We start from the raw sequence: 17,746 nt of genomic DNA on the forward strand, positions 1-17,746 counted from the left end.
GCTCTGCTGGTCCTGGACTGAATGCAGCGTGAAATCCTGGGTGATGTGGTGGGGAAGGAGTTCAGCTGTCATGAAGACTGAGAGAACTTTGGAAGTGGGTGCTTTGTCCTGAGCACAAAAGCCAGGGACCAAGGGTGACTGCAGTGGCTGCAGCATGAGAAGATGTGATCCCCCCAATCTAATTCTGCTATCCCTTCATCCGTCCTCCCAGTTCCCACGGGGTCTCCTTGTGGGTTTTCCTTAGCCACAGGATATTCCTCAGAGGAGACTCCAGTGGAAGCGGCATCGTTGAGACTCCCTGGCAGAAAATCTTCAATAGCTCTGCCTCCATCTGTCACTGTACTCACCATCTCCTGGTCTGTCAGGAAGAATCTCACCACATAAGTGATGGTGAAAACCACACAGCATGGATTTTCTGGATGATGGCAGTCTCAAATATCGTACATTTTGTGATATTTTGTGCATTTTCACAATGGTATGTTACTTTCAATGAAGGCAATGCACAGTGTGTCACTACAGAAGATTCGATTTTTGTTGTCCTCGTGGGGCTTTGTCACCCTCTCTCCACCTCTGACATGCTCTGCGTGTCTTCCCTGGTTGATTTTCCCTTGTTTGCCTTCCCTTGAGTTTTCTGAAACCTCTTATTGAACTCCCAGTGCCTTTCCAGGATGGTCCCTTCCAACAAGAGACTTTTCCTGCTCCCCCAAACATGGCTTTTCCTGCTACTCGTGTGTGGTTCTTTTTTTTTTTTCTTCAGAAGATGACCGGTAAGGGGATCTTAACCCTCGCCTTGGTGCTGTCAGCTCCACGCTCTCCCAAGTGAGCTAACCGGCCATCCCTGTATGGGGATCCAAACCCGTGGCCTTGGTGTTATCAGCACCACACTCTCCCGAGTGAGCCACGGGCCGGCCCTTTGTGTGTGGTTCTGCATCTGCAGGGGACAGGAGGTGGAGCTGATGCTCTCCTCTCCCCCCAGCACCTCTTCTGCACCTCAGCTCCTCCATCCTCACATAAAAACGTCTCCTTACAGATTGGACACCACTGCCCTCTGCCACTTTGCTCTTCTTTCTTACCCAAGTACCTCCCAGGTGGTCTGCCCCATCCATCCAGGCTCACAGCTTCCTTTCCATCCCCTGGGCAACATTCAGGGTCTCAGTCAACAATCCACCCTGCACTGTGGCCTCAATGCTGGGTGGGGGTGCTGGGGAGGCACCATGCTCTCTCCACTTTGGCCACTGACACCCAGACCCCAGCTCTTAGTGCCCCAAACCATTTCACCTCTGAAGTCTCACCTCTTCATTACCCTACTTTCATCCAGCCACCTTGCTATGGTTTCTATGTGTCCCCCAAAGTTCATGTGTTGGAACCTTCATCCCCAATGTGATGCTGTTGGGAGGTGAGGTTTAATGGGAGGTGTTTAGGTCATGCGGGCATTGCCCTCATGAAAGGATTCATTCCGTCATCCTGGGAGTGGGTTCCTTATAAAAGGAAGAGTTTGGCCCCCTCTTGCTCTATCTCTGGACCTCAGATTTGCTCTTCTGCCACATGCTGACACAGCAAGAAGGCCATTGCCAGATGCCAGCCACTTTATATTGAACTTCCCAGTGTCCAGAACTGTGAGCCATAAATTCTATTCATTGTACATTACCCAGTCTCAGGTATTCTGTTATAGCAGCATAAAACGGACTAAAACACACCCATTAGTCTTGATTACCCTCTCTTACTTCCTAAATGCCTGCTCATCAACCTAATTGAGGCCTTTGGAATAATAAATATTTTTCTTTCCTCCCATATTTTTAGCTCCTTCCTGGCCTTCTCACATCCCTAGAAAGGCTGCACCTAATTTCCCTCAATCACCCCCTTGCCAGCAACGTCAGGTCTTTGATTCCTTATTCTTTCTGCCTGCTACACTCTGTGAACCCAACCTCTGTAGCTTCGTTCACCTTCTCTGCACCTGTTCTCTGGATGCTGGCCTGACTGGAGAAAATTCACAGAACCGGGTGATTTAGACCCACCACAAACTCATGCTCTTCAACTTCAACCGGGTCCCTCGACACTACCTAGCATTCCTTCTTTGGGTGCCTGCTCAGCTTCTGAGCCACTTCTGCATAGCAGGGTTTCTAAGTCTTCTCTACTCTCTGTAACCAGATCCTCCCCGGCTCCGCCTGCAAGACAGCCCACAGACTTGTTCCTCCCGTGCCTCCCTCCGTCCTGCCCCTGGGCCTCAGCAGAAGTGCCTTTCCTGTAGTCCAGGGCTAACCCTGTTTTGTCCTTGGATCCTGTCCCCTCCTGTCCTCACCCTGTCCCCACCCCCCTTTTCCACTCACATATCAGACATCTCTCTCTACTGATTTCTTCCCTTAAGCCTCAAAACATGCTCCATTATTGCTTTCCTTAAAAAGCAAATGAGAATATATACACCTTCTCTTAATCCCACATCCCTCCTGACAGCCAGCCCCTTTCTCTCCATCCCTTTGTAGCAAACTCTGAGGAAGAGAGGCCTACACTCCTCATTTGCTTCCTCAGACAGAAGCTCTCTCACCAGCACGTCCTCCCAGACATTCCACAGCCACCGCACACATCATAGGGTATGAAATGCTCCCTCGGTATCAACTGTCCTCAGGTTCCAAGGGTAGGTGTTGGGGTGAACCCTGCCACTATAGAAACCCCCAAAGGGAGTGAGAAGGTAAACACGGACTCATTCCATTTTGTGATCATCACTCAAAAAGCTTTAGTTAATTTTCCATGACTTGACTCGTTCCTTTATTCAATAGATATTTGTCAAGCATCTAGAATGCCCCAGGCAAATATGATTGGGTGATGTCTGAGCAACCCAGAGTATTCCAAAGATGTTATAGATACTGCAGAGATGTAAATCTCTTTTGTAGCCCCGTTCTAGTTTTAGACCAGCAAGTCCTTCTTCCTGCAGAAAAATGTTATGAAATTTTTCTTTTAAGCGTGTCCTTCACCTAAGCCAACCACCACTCCCACACGTGTTCCTGCATTTAATAGTGTATTTTTGAGCAAGGAAAAAAAAAAAAAAAAAAAAAGGCTGTTCTGGTGATTGATTTAGAGGGCCCAGCTCTGCTTAAATTCCCAGTATATTAACACAGTACTAACCTCAAGGACTCCACTAAAGCTCTACCCTGGCAAGGCTAATGCACAGCAATGGACAGATTTCAGAAAAAGCATCTGAGACAAAGGCAATGTGGTGACAATGAAGTTAGTTGGAGAAATCAAATATGAGAATCCATTTATGCCTGTGATATATTCTGAACACATCTCCTTAGAAACTTTCTTGAAATAGATAAGCATATCCTTAAGCTGCCCTAGTATAAACACCATTCAGACGTCCATACTCAATGCTACCAGCTATCTCCAAATCCTTGAGCCTTTTATTTATACTCTTTCTTTCTCAGACTTTCAGGTAGGGGTGGTACCACCTCGCCCAGCGGACTGTTGGAAATGCATGGGATGTTTTGGTCTCATACTGATAGTACTGGTGGTCAGGGTCCAGGAATGGTAAACATCCAGCGTTGAATAGGATGGTCCCACACAATGAAGAACTGCCCCACCCCAAGTGTCAGTGACACCCTACTAAGAAACAGCAGCAAGGGGCAGCAAATGAAGCAGCCACTTCTTGAGGGGTGACACTTGGTGCCAGGGGCAGGACAGCACTCATATAAACTACGGGAAACCTCCCCAGTTCCTGCTCTGAATGAAACAGAGAGTACCTCCGAGGAGGGCACTGTATCTATGCCATTTAGGAGATGAAATGCTTGCAATTTATACTCTGTCTTTGGCATGCTATTTTATCCTGGACTCTCTTGGATGCAGTTCTGCAAGACCATCTTGAGTGGGGGAGTGAGTTACAGAAATGTACCGGGGGAAGTGTTAGTGAATGCAGCCATACTAACCCTTAGAGAACTCTTGGAGTCCAGGAGGTTACATTTCTCTTGCCTGGAAGTTGGGTCAAATGAAAGGCAGGCCAGCTTCATGTGCCTGCAAGATTTGGTGGCAGGAGAAACATTGATGGAAGGTATCCCTCACTCCTGCCCAATCTGTGCCCATAGCAACTGGTCCATCATCAACAAAGATGGCCAGAATCTGGCTTCCATCCCAGTGCGGGAGGGCACATCTCTCAAGCTCCCATCCCCAGGTCTCCATGAAAAGATACTGGTTCTCGAGGAAGAGGTATAGATCCTACCAGCTCTTATCTTGACTAATAATAACCAATCCTAACAATAAGAGCAATTACCACTGATTGACTGAGGGCTTACTGTGTGCTGGCATGGTGCTAAGCATCCTATGTATTTCTCCATTTAATCCTCACATGACCTTCATAAGAGAGACAGTTTAACTCCACTTCACAGATGAAGAACCAGACTTCAGGTTAAGGCTGGGGAGTAGCAAAGCCAGTGTGTCTGAGCAGGCTGCTAGGTCTTTGTGAGGAGGACTGCCTAGGCCTTCCTTTACTGAAAAATCCAGCAGTTTTGTTAATACATCCATATATTAGCCAGAGGTGCATTAAGTGCCTACTCTGTGCCAGGCACAGTGCTAGGAACAAAGGAGACACGGGAGAACAAAATAAAGTCCCTACCCTAAGGAACGTATGATCTAGTGGTGGAGAAAGACCACTAACAAGTAAACAAATTTACATATAATCACCAGCTGTGGTTATAATTGCATTTATACATATAATACAAGAGCCATGAAAGAATGTAGAGATCCAGGAACAACACCAGCACATTAGACAGGGTGGTCAGAAAAGACTGCTCTGAGGAAGGGGGCTTTGGGCTGAGACCCGAGGGATGAGAAGGGGGAGAAGGGAAATGGGGGCTTTGAACCTGGTGCTCTGGCAGGCCCAGGAATGCTGAGATTAGACGTCTCTGGATGGGGAGACAGCTGCTCCGATTCTTCAGGGGAAAGCAGCGAAGAAGAAGCACATGCAGACAGTCTTGTGAGTCAAGAGAGAGCTGACCAGCTGCGTCCTGGTGGACCAAGCCCAGGGTGGAGGGGGAAGGGCAGTGCTGATCGAGTGGTATTTTCAAATCTCCTCCAGCCCCGTCTTGGGAACCTGCCATAAATACTTTCAGGGAGAAAACTGAAAATTAGACTCAGTTTTCCTTTAGGTCCTAGGAAGAAGAGTTTGCCTGGGTGGGTGACCAGATCAGCACGTTCTCCCCTGCACTCGGCGAAGCCTTGATTCGTCCAGCAAGTGCGCACCGCACGCCTCCTGCATACCGTGCCGTCATCATGCCTCACTGGGAGCTTACTGCCCTGTCTCTAGCCAGAGGATTTCCTGAGAGCAGGGCCACATATTTAATTAAACGGGAAGGCAGTACTGAGTCGTGGCCCTGAGCCCAGGCTTTGTAGTTAGGCAACCTGGGTTCCAAGCCAGCTTCTACCACTCAGTCGTTGTGTGACCTTGAGCAAGTTATGTAACTGCCATGAGCCCCTATTTTCTCCCCTGTGAAAATGAGGTGACAGCAGTACCTCCTTCAAAGAGCTGTAAGGATATTACCCGAGATTATACAAGCAAAGCATTAGGAAGATGCCTAGAAACAGCATACAATAAAGGGAAGCTGCTGTTATTGTTACGAGTATCTTTAATAGTCATAATTTATGTTTGTTGAGAGGTCGCTCTAATTCGAACAAGAGACCAGCACTGCTGAGCTGAGTTCTGTACCAGACCTGGTGCTAGGCACCTGGTACATGTGGTTACTTCGTTTCACTTTCAGCACCCAACCTGTTTTACTGATCAGGAGGCTGAGGTTCAGAAGGGTGAAATGTCTTGAAGGGAGCACAGAGTCGAGCCAGGGTGTAAATTCAGCAGCTCTGTCGCTGAAAGCACAGCTCTCCCAGGAATGGTGGGGGATGAGCAAGAGACTCAGCCTCCCTCTGGTTAGTGAGCCTGAATGCGGGCCCACTGGGGTGTTGCTGCTAACTGCTTCTCCCAGCCTGTAGGATTTTAATAAAAGTCATGCAAAACTCGCTGTTTACAACTCTAATTGCGGGTTTGGACATGAAGTGAAGAACATATCGTGTGAAATGAATAACAAATCAAGTGGCTCCTTTTTTTAGCCCTGAAGCTGCAGGAGCAGCCCAGAGTTCACCATCACTCGGTGTGAAGGGAAGGTTAGCGCCACGGCACCAGCATCTGTGAGCCCGACACATGCGTCTGCTCCCCCCACCATCCGCCTGCACCCCCCATGCTGAGCTGAGAGGCTCTGCCTCTCTTTCACAGTTACCAAAAGAGAAATGGAAATAAGGTGCTTTCTGAAAGCAGGGTGGGAAACTGGCTGGGCGCTCACCTCACCCAGAGAATGGAGACCAGCCTCAGGTGGGCTGGGAGTTGGGATAACTGCAGGCAGATTCCAGCGAGTGGCTGTGACAGAGAGGAAGCCGAGTGACGGTCATCTGGGCCATGCCCTGTGGAGGCAGTGCTGGTAGGGAAAACAGTGCCGTGGTCAGGACTGCTCTTCCCAGCCTTTACCCCTGGAGAGGCTGCTTCTGGGTGTGACACAATAACATCACCATCATGTTCTAGGACTTATGGCCTGCATCCACCACCTGTTAGGGTGGGGACTTGGGCACAACTTTACATCTTTGAGCTAAACAGGGATAAGCTGGCAAGGTGGTTTTAAGATAAAATGAATTGACATATAGAAAGTGTCTAGCAGAGACCGACAATAGTAATTATGTATGTGCATATATGTATATGCATGCACACATATGTATATGTATACACACATACAGTATAAAAATATAATATATATTAGTATATAATAAAAAAATATCATAACCTATAGTTAGATAGCATTTACTATGAACTAGGCTTTGTTTTAAGTTACAGATATCTGATGTAAAAAGAAATTAAGTACCCTGTCCCAGGTCACACCGCTAAGTGGCAGAGGTGGGGTTCACAGAAGCCCAGCGAGGTTAGCTCACTTCTTTTAGCAGAGCTGCAAGGAAGAACTGAGACTGCAGGCTGTATTAATACAACAGCTCATTCGCTCCCCACTCAGCGATGAGCAGATGGAGACAGGAGGCAGCTCCTGAGCTCTGGGAGCCAGGCAGGCTACCTGAGGCACTGGTCTCCATAGAGACTTCTTCCTTGAAGGGCTGCAAGAAAGGAGGAGCAACTCCAGCCCGGGGGGTTCTGGGGGCAGGGGAGACCACAGGGGTCAGCCCTGTTCGGCCCAGCCTCCAATGTCCCCCTTCACCCAGGAGAGCTTGCTCTGGAGTGTAACAAAATACATCAAGCTCGAGGCTCTGGGCCAGCCATTGTCACATATGGGCCATCAGAGTCCTCACAGGGATTCAGTGAGGTGCACAGTATGGTCCTAATTTCACAGATTAGAACACAACTGGGGGTTAGAAAGACAAAGTCACTTTCCCTAATCACACGTGGCATTTGCGGGCAGAAATGGGGCTGGAGCCAGCCCTAGCCAGCCTCAAGCTCATGCTCTTTCTACTACATCACGCCTCAGTCACTGCCCTGGGCCTTCTGGAACAAAGACTACCCCTCAAACAATCACCCTGCACTGAAAAAGTGGAAATGTCACAGGGAGGAGCTGAGGGCTGGCTGCCAGAGGCTGCGAGAGAGTGAGGCCATCGCAGGGCCAGCACCTCCGTCACCCCGGGGCTCCACTCACCTTGTGTCCCATGTGAATGTGGCCCCTGGAATTGTGCAAGGTCACAGCTCAGAGTACAATAAGTAAAGAGATCCAAATAACCCTATCTGGATTAGTCCCTGCATAATGCAGAGCTGAAGGTGACTGGCCAGAGCTTGAGGACTGCATGAGGCTCCCCCAAACCATAACCCCATCAGGGGTTATGCATGACCATTTATCAGCCAGCGCCTGGGCAATACGACAACACCAAGGAGTCATTCAGGGCACAATGTAATGACATTAGAGCCAAGAAATAAACTCAGGGAGGTTTTTCAAAACCTCACAGCTACTCAGTGCCTGGCATTCTTCTTTATTTATAGATAGAATTCATAGAGAAGTGGAGAAATCTGCCAAAGGTCATAGAGAAATGGCTGGCCATTTAGCGTCTCGGCCCACAAAGTAAAAGTCTGGTCGTGCAAGTGCAATCCATGAGAGGCCTTTGATGCCCTGCTGCCTTTGTGGGCACTGCCAGCAGCAGAGGGGTGACAGCATCATTCTGGCCATGTGCAAATAGCAGCTCCTAGAGGGTGGTCAGCAGGCAGGGTTTTCTTCATTCATTGTTCTCTCTCTCTCTCTCTAAACAGTGAGAACTTGAAGAAGAAATTCCCAAAAACTACAGCAACAAACTCATCTACAATCCCATACTTTTCTTACTTTTCTTAAACATCCTACCTGATCTAACATGGAATTCATCTCCAGGTTAAAAGAGAATACTTCCTTCATCTCAACTCTCATCTTTATATCTTAAGTCAAAGCACTTCCTGAAGTGTAAACGTGGAAGATTAAAACTTTAGAAGGAATTAAAATCCCTTTTATCTTTCTTCTCCTACAGCCAAGAATTTACCTTCTCATAGGAAAAACACTTATTTTTCCCCCTTATGGTTTTTATAGTCTAGAAAATTTAGGCAGAAAGAGTGTGAGAAGTCCCCAGACCCTGTCTTGTCCCCTCTCTCTCCTTCCATGGGCTAATGAGAAGGCGATTTGGGGCAAAAGTTTGCAAGGTTTCATCCCATGAACTCCAATTTAGTGCCTGCCTCCCTTTCCAGACTGGGACTCCTCCAGGACAGGGACCTGGGCAAAGCTGCCTCTCCCTCTCACAATTCTTGGCATAAAATAATACTCGGTGCATGTGTGTTGAATGAATGAATGAGTGAGTGAGAGAGTGAGTGAATAAAGAGTCTGTGGGAGATCCCATTATTGTATTTTTCCCATCAGAAGACATTTTCCAGGCTGTTACTCTAATTAGGGCTAATATTCTCAGTTATTTCAAGGATTGCTTGAAATTCACTGCTAATTTAAATAAAATGGTTACATTTACTCATTAACCAATTAGCATGCTTCTCAGCAGCTTCACCTCACTAATTTGATTAGTTATACTATGCTTTCTCTTACCCAGGGCCTTCTCTGAGACCTGGGGCTATCACAACTATATCAGAGCAAACTTTTAAACAACATCAAAGCAGAATCTCTTCAAGGGTTTTGATGCAGATGTGAAACCAGTCCCTCTTTCCAGCCCAAGCTGTCTTTAGGCCTCCCTGGCTCCACTACAAGTTGCTCTACAAAACCATTCCTATCACTAGACCAAATTTATTCTTCAAGGGAAATAAAACTTTCCAAAATATGAGGACTTTGTGAAAGACAACCTATCATATGTTTGATGAATGAGTAAATGAAACACTGGAGAAGAAACTGGAAGTCAAAATACCGGCATCTTTCCTCATCTTGTTGTTGCCAGTAACTTGTGGCGTGGCCTCAGGCAGGTCAATTCACACCCCACATACCATTTTCTTCTTTTCTTGTCAGCAGTGAACTAAGTTCTTATGGCAGAGAGCAGGCTTCCTCGGCACACAGGAAACTGTAACTTCCACCCCTCTGCAGCCAGGCAGGGCCATGTGACCAGCTCTGGTCAGTGGGATGTGGGAGGAAGTGATGTGAGGCACCTTTCAGCCAAGGCCAGGAAAGTCAGATTTCCAAGTCACACTCTTCCCCCTTGGGGGTATTATGGGTTGAATTGTGTATCCCAAATTCACAAGTTGAAATCCTAATGCCAGTATCTCAGAACGTGACCTTATTTGGAAACTGGGTCATTGCAGATATAATTAATTAAATTTAGATGAGGTCATATTGGAGTAGGGTGGGCCCCCAATCCCATATGACTAGTATCTTTATGAAAAGGGGAAATTTGGACACAGACACACATACGGAGAATACCATGTAAAGACTCGAGTTACGCTGCCACAGGCCAAGGAACCATCAGAAACTAGGAAGGAGACCTGGCCAGAACCTTCCCCAGCATATCCAGAGAGAGTACGGCCCTGCTGACACCTTGGTGCTGGGCTTCTAGCCTCCAGAACTGCGAGACAATAAGTTTCTTTTATTTAAGCCACTCAAGTTGTGGTAATTTGTTATGGCAGCCATAAGAAACTAATGCAGGGGGGAAAGCCACATGGTCAGACTATGACCCCACAAGGGTCACTGAGTCACTAGTAGCCTGAAGAGTTACTTAGCCTGGAACAAACTTTATGAAAAGAGTAAGGAAAATATTTAAAACCTGGAAATAAGACAAAAAGGGAGGAGGGAGGTGGTCTGTCCTTTCAATATCATACTGGGGCATTGTTTAACAGGCCCACTTAAGAGCATATAATTTTCTAAGTGAAAGTATCTTCGTTTGACTTTGCTATTTACCTTTTAATTAGCACCGAGATGCTATTAAGTTATATGCTAACCCCTAGATTTTTGCTTGGGTAGAAAAGATCACACTAAAGGCTATAATTTTATTTCCCTGTAGGGCATTAACTACTTTTGTATCTAATCTGTCCATCTTATTCTAACATTCTTTTTTAGAAAATGCCTACAGATACTGACTTCCTCAAATGCACTCAGTACTTGCTTAACCATCTTACAAGGTCGGCAAGATGAACTGGGCCAGCTCAGTTGTCCCCATCAGAGAAGTTATGTGTTTCTAAAATCACTGGAGGGACAGGCAGAGGACAGACATTCCCATTCCAAAATGGAGAAATCAGAATGAAGGAAGGGGTGACAAGTCCCAAACAAGTCCAAAACCTAGCAAAGGCAAATTCTATTAGATCTTAAGGCTGGAGAATAATCCGCTTTGGTGCAATGCTCTGGCCTCAAGGTCACACCATAGCTCTGTGGGGTGGCCTGAACCCCTTGGCTGGATAGGGTGCCAGCCCCATACCCCTGGGCCTGTGGAGGAAGTGGCAGCCCTGATGATCTCTGAATCGAATCACCTTCATTTCATTCTTCCCTTTTCCTGGGGAATAGTGCACGCTCACAGCCGTACAGCTCTATCTATGGCTCAGTCCTACAGAATCCAAGAAGCCCAACAGCCTCCTTCATCCCATACCACTTTCTCCATCCCCTTTAGTCCAACTGGCAGAGTCTCTGCTGGTGTAATCCCATCTCTATTCCTGGCTTCTGCTGAGACGGTTGATTGAGTCCATAAGTCACACTCATGGATCTCCTTATCATAAGCCACACCCTTAGTGTTCTTTTCAAAACAAGCTTTCTCATTTGCAATGTGATCCCCTTACTGGTTGTTAATAATAATAATAATAATAATAATTAAAAAATAAAATAAATAATAATAATAATAATAATAAAAGATAGAGTCCTAGTCCAATAAGATTAGTGTCTTTATAAAAACAGACACCAGAGAGTTCATTCTCTCTCTCTCTCTCTCTCTCATTCTCACTCTTTTTCTCCACTCCATGTGAAGACACAGGGAGAAGACAGCCAGGAAAAGAGCCCTCAACAGAAATGGTATCAGCTGGCCCCTTGATCTTAGACTTCCCAGCCTCCAGAACTGTGAGATAATAAATTTATGTTGTTTAAGCCACCCAGCCTGTGGTTTTTGTTTTGGGAGCCTGAGCAGACTAACATAGGCAGAGTCTACCAAAAGTGAACAACATATGTCAACTCTATGACTCAGCAATTCTACCCGTAGGTATAAATCCAAAAGAAATGAGTATATATGGGCACCAAAAGTCATGAGCAAAGATGTTCATAGCAGCAGTATTCACAACACTTTCACACTGGCAATAGCCCAAGTGTCCCTCGACAACAGAACAGACAGTAAATTATGGCTTTTTCATAAAACAGAATAGTACATAGTAATAGCAATGAACAAATTACAAGTATATGTAACAGCATAAATGTATTTCACAAATACAATGATGAAAGAAAGAAAAAAGCCAACATGAGAAAGTGTATAACATATGATCCTATTTATGTAAAATTCACAATCAGGCAGTAATACTCTTTTTCTTGATCTGAATAATGGTTATGTGGGTGTGTTCACTTTGCAGAAATTCATTAAACTATACACACTTATAATCTGTCTATTTTCTGTATATACTTCAACAAAACGTTTACAGAAATATAGCCACCCATTAAAAATGTCACACCATTGTGATAGTGAAAAACAAGTTGCTATACTGGATGGTATGGGAATAGTGTGATCTGCTGACCTGCGATTGACCAGCCCGTGATGTCACAGCAACCTACCCATAGAAAGGACAAGGTGGTAGGATCACAATGGATAATCACCTGGAAGTCTCATCATTCATAAATAAGGTAACACATACATCATAATATTTTTCAGTCATGTGCTTAGGCAGGTAACTACTCAACACAGAATTGTAATGGCACAAATATACATATCTTATACACTAAAATATCTTTTAAAAATCATTGTGAACTTGTGGGGTTAAGATATGTAGACTCGGAGAATGTTAGCTCAGATCAGGTTAGTCTATGGCATAGAATGGTTGTCTATTTATTGAATAAACCATTTCTCTTGCCTGTGTCTTTGCATCCACTTTGGGTATCTGAAGCCCAGAGGACAAATGGGGAATTTTTAAGGGTCATTTATTTTCCTGGTAGCTGCCCTACATTCTCCACCAGGAGAAGGTCATACAAGCTGGAATGGAGTCCCATGGCTATAAATCTAGCCCTAGCTATGATCTTCTAAAGGGCAGAGCCTGAAGATCATGACACAGCATTGACTCTGAAGGGACTCTGACATATCAGGGAGCTCGGGGAACCCTCGGGCTCCCTCCTGCTAGGGAAGGGCTGCCAGAACTGGGAATATGATTGACCCATAATCTCCCCAAAGGAGGCAGTTGTTCCTTTTTGGAAATGTATCCCCTTCTTTCCTCCCTCCCTGCCCCAGAGAATCCTGACATCCTAGTGTCCTCCCCCAGCCTCCCTCCAGGCAGGACAAGTATGACTACCCTCCTTTTGATCTTGAGGACACTTCCTCATGAAAATCCCCAGAGGCCTGTGGGGAGCCGTCATGACAGAGGTTAGCTATTCTTTCCCCCACCAGACACACACATGCACACCTGCTGGCACAGGGATCATTAGAGGACTCACCTGGGGTGTCATCCCATGGCAGATGTACATGATGGGAACATTCTCTGTATCTGGCCCTTGATCAAGACACAAATCAGTCTTCAGGGAATTCTGCAGCTGAACATCAGAGGACAGATGGCAACACCAAAGAGAAAGGAAGACAGGAAGCAAATGCATTAACTCAGAGAAACAAGCACTCCACTGAGACAGACTCCATTTCCTTAGTCAACCCAAGGCTACCCTAGAACACTGGAAACCAGTAAGCACTAGCTTTTGCCTTGCATAAAGGTGCTGAGGAGAGTTCAGTCTCCTTTGAAGAAAAAACATTCACAAGTCATTAAACAGCAAGCTGGGTTTTGGGAGCTGAGATAGTCTGGGTAAAAATAAGAGATACACATGTATGTACACACACACAAAATGGTGCTAGGTGTTTCACCTCCACTTCCCCAGGGGTGCACAATGGCCTTCAAGAGTCCCTGAGTGGTGTCTTTGTTCTTGAGACTTGGGGGAAGTGGGCAACATGTTAGCTGTTTTCTGGCCTGGGAGGTCCTCTGGGGCTTCTACCTCTTGCAGATCCAGCAGTGTTTTGGCCCATGCTGGCCCATTGGCTGAGGGTCCTCCAGAGTGGGAGTTCTGGTGGGAGCATGAGAGAGGAGGGGGCCAGGATGGGAGCAGGAGAAGGGAGACTCAGCCATAAGTTCATGGGCTCACAGACTTGGCAAGCAATGGAACATGCCTCGGTAAGTCCCCTTCTGGCTTAAGCCCACTCTCAGCCCTTGGCAGGTAGCCTATAGTCTACATGGCCCTGCTCACCAGCCACTGCTGAGTAGACCATAGTGGGCACCAACCAACAGTTTAGAATGAAGAAATTCTCTTTCTCTCCCTCCGTCTCCTCCCCTTCTCTCTCTGGAATTTGGCCATCTCATCATTCTCTTTTCCTGTCTTAGGAGTCTAAACAAGACCTAGAGACGTGGTCAGTGGGTGGTGACCACTGGAATCGCAAGGCCATTTAGATCGGGCATGGGGGAATCTGTTGGGCCACGTGCAAGTAGAAAAAAAGCCAGTTGCAGTCAAGGATGAGATGAAGCACAAGGCAGACAGAATTAGGAACAAGAGAGACCATCCTGCCCCTGCTGTGGCTTTAGTGGCTTCCCAGCTAGAGTGCCCATGTCCAGCCGTGCTTCAGTTTGTGTGCCTGCAAGAGAGTTTGTGGCATCTTCACTCCTCCCCCACCTTAACTTGCGCTAGCATAACCAGGTTTCTCTCCTCAGCAATCAGAGCACTCTGTTTAGAACAGGGGACTGGAGATCAGGAGCCGGGGAAGACAAGGGTAATGGAGCACAGGTGGGTCTTCTATCGGGGGCAGGCCAGAGACAGAGAGCAGCTGGGTGTTTGTAGCCCTGACTGCTTGTGGCAGGAGTGGAATAAACCCAATTGAGGGACACGAAATGGAACGGATAACTAGGGGCCCATGTGTGCTCTATGCATACCCTGTTCTCAACAGGGGACAAGGAACAGAGTCAAATGCTTTTCTCTTGCACTTCCTTTCCTGCAGTGGGTAACAGCAGCTTATTCCTAAACTTACAGTTTAGAGGTTTTGAAGAAATATGTGTGAACATGTGTTAGATCCCTAGGCTGTAAATCGTTTGTTATAAATTGGCTTCTTGGCTTGCTGTTGTGGGATGAGCATATGTGAACACACTCTGGACTTGTCCTGCAGCCCTCGGAGAGGTGAAGGTCCCACCAAAAGCCAAGTACTTCAACCCATTAGTGAAACCTGCTAACTTCTGTAGCAAAGAGGAAGGCCCAGAGAGACCTGCTGTCAGGCTTGGCTTTCCTCTGGGTTTTTAAAGCCAGCCTCTGGGTGAGGGGGTGTGTGTCTTTTGATTGAGCACCCCTGGCTCTGTGTCCTCTCTCCCCTGTTAAGCAGGTGATCTCTTAAAGTGGTTGGGAGAGACAGGCTGGGATGGAATCCTGGCTCCAGCCATGTGGTCTTGGACAAAGCAATATAACTCCTTCCTGCCTGTTTTCTTCTCTCTAAAATGGGAATAATAATAGCGCCTACCTCTAAGGCTGTTATGAGAATTAAGGTAAACAGTACCTAAAAGTGCTCAGCACAGGGCCTGGCAAATAACAAATGTGCGCTAATCGTTAGCTGCTGTTATTACTGCTATAACCTTCCTGAAAGCCATTCAAGGAAACTAGTTTTTATGAATGCATCTATGTGCCAGGTACCATGTGAAGTACTTTCCATGTGTATCTCACCTAATTCTCAAAACAGCCCTGCCGGGTGGGTAATATTATCTCTTTTAAAGATGAAGAAACCGAGGAGCAGTAACAAGCTCCATCTCCCTTCCTGTCTATAACACTATTCCCGCTGTGCGGACGCTTCCCCGTGATGCCCTCGCTTTGGGCTTCTCGGCCTGACTAAATCCTCCCCTTGCTGTGGTGCTCAGCTTATCTGCCCTCAGGGACGCTTCCCTGAGCCGAGTCTGGCCACACACCTCACCAGCACCCACTTCTCTGGCTGTAGGACTTTGCATGTTGTGTGCCTGCTGCTGCTTCACCAGCCTGTGTCCCCTGGCAGCCACCAGACTGGTCTTTCTCACTGTGTATCACACGGCCAAGGCATAGCAGACAAACCACACTTGTTGAATGAGTGCACAAAGAAAATGAATACGTGAATGGCATTCTCAAACGAACGGCATCAGAGTAGGACAAGTGGCAGTGCTGGAGTCCATCTGACTACAGTCCTGACATTGTAAAAGACACCCCATGAAATGGTATCACTACAAACATTAAGGTTTTGCACATTGTCAAGCTTACACAGCAAGTAAGTGGCAAAGCTAACGTTCAGAAGCCAGGCATGTCTGTTTCCAGATGCTACTCCATCTCCACTCTCAGCACCAGAGCTGGGATTAATCCAGAGCTACCTTTCTCCTGGACATGGAGCTCAATGATCCAAGGGAAACCCATGCCCACACAATGAGGCCCACAGGCTCTTCTGCCTGTAGGAGTCATTAATGGGACCTATCAGTGGATTAATGCGCTGGGCTATAGACTTGACACTAGTCCAGCTGAGAGTCCCAGAAGTCATTTGACCTGAACAACATGGTTTGGGCATGAGTTGGAATGGACAAAGCAAAAAGAAACTCAACCCCTGAAAATACTTCTGGTCGCTTTATTTCAGAATAAAAATAATTACCAGGGAGCAGGATTCAGACCCAGCAAATCCTCTTGCTCTGTGCTGCATCCTGCTTTGCCCATCTTCACCCTGTTGTCCCCAATAGGGGTTCATTATGCTCCTTGGCAAGCAAGTGTGTCTCTGCTCATGTGGGAGACTAGCTTGCAGAGGACGCAGGGGTGGGGGGCGTGGGGTTGGACTATGCCCTGTACAGTGGCTGGTACATGAACATGCAGGGGTTCAGAGACCTCTGCCATCCCCAGGGACTGCTAACATAGCATAGCCCCTTAGGATGAGAGTGGATGGCTTTCAACGTGACAGAGTGAAAACAGCCCAAGCTGCGGACTCAGACAGATCTAGATCACAACCCTGTATGTGCCACTTACTACTTGACCAATCAGACATTTCTGGGTGTGGCGCTGAGGGGTGACATGATGAACCAGCTGCATGTGTACATAAGATGATACTCTTTGGCTTGGAGGATGAGAATGCCTTTGTATAAGACCCAGAATTGCAATGGCCACATGTACACACCTCCACTGTTAACTGTGCCCTCTGCCTCTCTCGGTGAGTGTGGCTATAGCTGACAGCGTGCTGAGAACATGAGTCCAGAAGCTTGTCCTGGCTCACAGAGGCTTAGGGCCTATACTTTCTCTGGAGCCACAGCAGCATGACTATCCTTTTAGGACTGGATCAACAATGGCCCAGCAGCATACACAGCTTGCCATGGGGTGGACTGTGGGGACATCAGTAGCAGCTGTGTCCTTGGGATGGTTCTGGGGAAGTAGATGGGACTGATGGGCACCTTACAGTGCAATGTGCTTCCATGGTGACGAGAGATCTGAAGTCTCAGTTACTGCCTGGACAGCAGCAGCTGAGGTGTTTTCTGACATCTGAATCACACTAGCCTGAGAAATGGAGAGGCCATTGGGTGGCTCTCTTGGGACATGTCAAGCATACCACGGGGACTCTCATGGGAGGATATGACCCTCTCCTACAGTCTGGCCTCCTGGACAACAGAGACCCTGGGGTTGGGGGTGGTCCTGGGATCCCAGCTCTGTCTCTTTTAGGATCCTAGGATGTTAGAGTTGGGAGGTCCATAGAGAACACTGAGTCCAGCCCCTCAGCAAGGATTCTTCCTGCTCCCAGGAAATGCTCTGTCCACTACATTCCCTGCTGAGACCAGCCTTGAACTCAGCTCTGATCACAGGTCATCAAAGGAAGAGGCTTCAGTTCTCCCTTCGTTTTCATCCTGGGATATTAGGAAAGGTCTGAGGGGAGGACACTCTCCAAAGCAAAGAAACAGAGTGATATCGGAAGCCGGTGTTTTAGACTTGGTTTCGCTGTTGGTTATCTGTGTGAACGTGGGAAAGTCACTTTTGCCTCTCTGTTTCCTCATCTGCATCATGGAGATAATATAAGTAATGTTACAGAGTAGTCTCAAGGGCTTAACTGTCATAGAAAAACATGATCTGTTCAGACTATAAGTCAGCAAAAACCAGGTGAGATA

The 17,746-nt window shown here is 47.0% G+C and overlaps 1 protein-coding gene across 1 annotated transcript in view; it reads right to left on the reverse strand.

Moving 5' to 3' along the window:
• Nucleotides 1-17,746, reverse strand: part of GALNT18 (polypeptide N-acetylgalactosaminyltransferase 18) — a 340,361-nt gene that overhangs the window by 38,508 nt on the left and 284,107 nt on the right. The window contains exon 9 of the mRNA XM_063094045.1: nt 13,074-13,169. Within this exon, the coding sequence (XP_062950115.1) occupies nt 13,074-13,169 (96 nt within the window). The remainder of the gene's footprint in view (nt 1-13,073; nt 13,170-17,746) is intronic.

This window comes from Cynocephalus volans, chromosome 4 (assembly GCF_027409185.1).
Source record: "Cynocephalus volans isolate mCynVol1 chromosome 4, mCynVol1.pri, whole genome shotgun sequence".
NCBI lineage: Eukaryota > Metazoa > Chordata > Mammalia > Dermoptera > Cynocephalidae > Cynocephalus > Cynocephalus volans.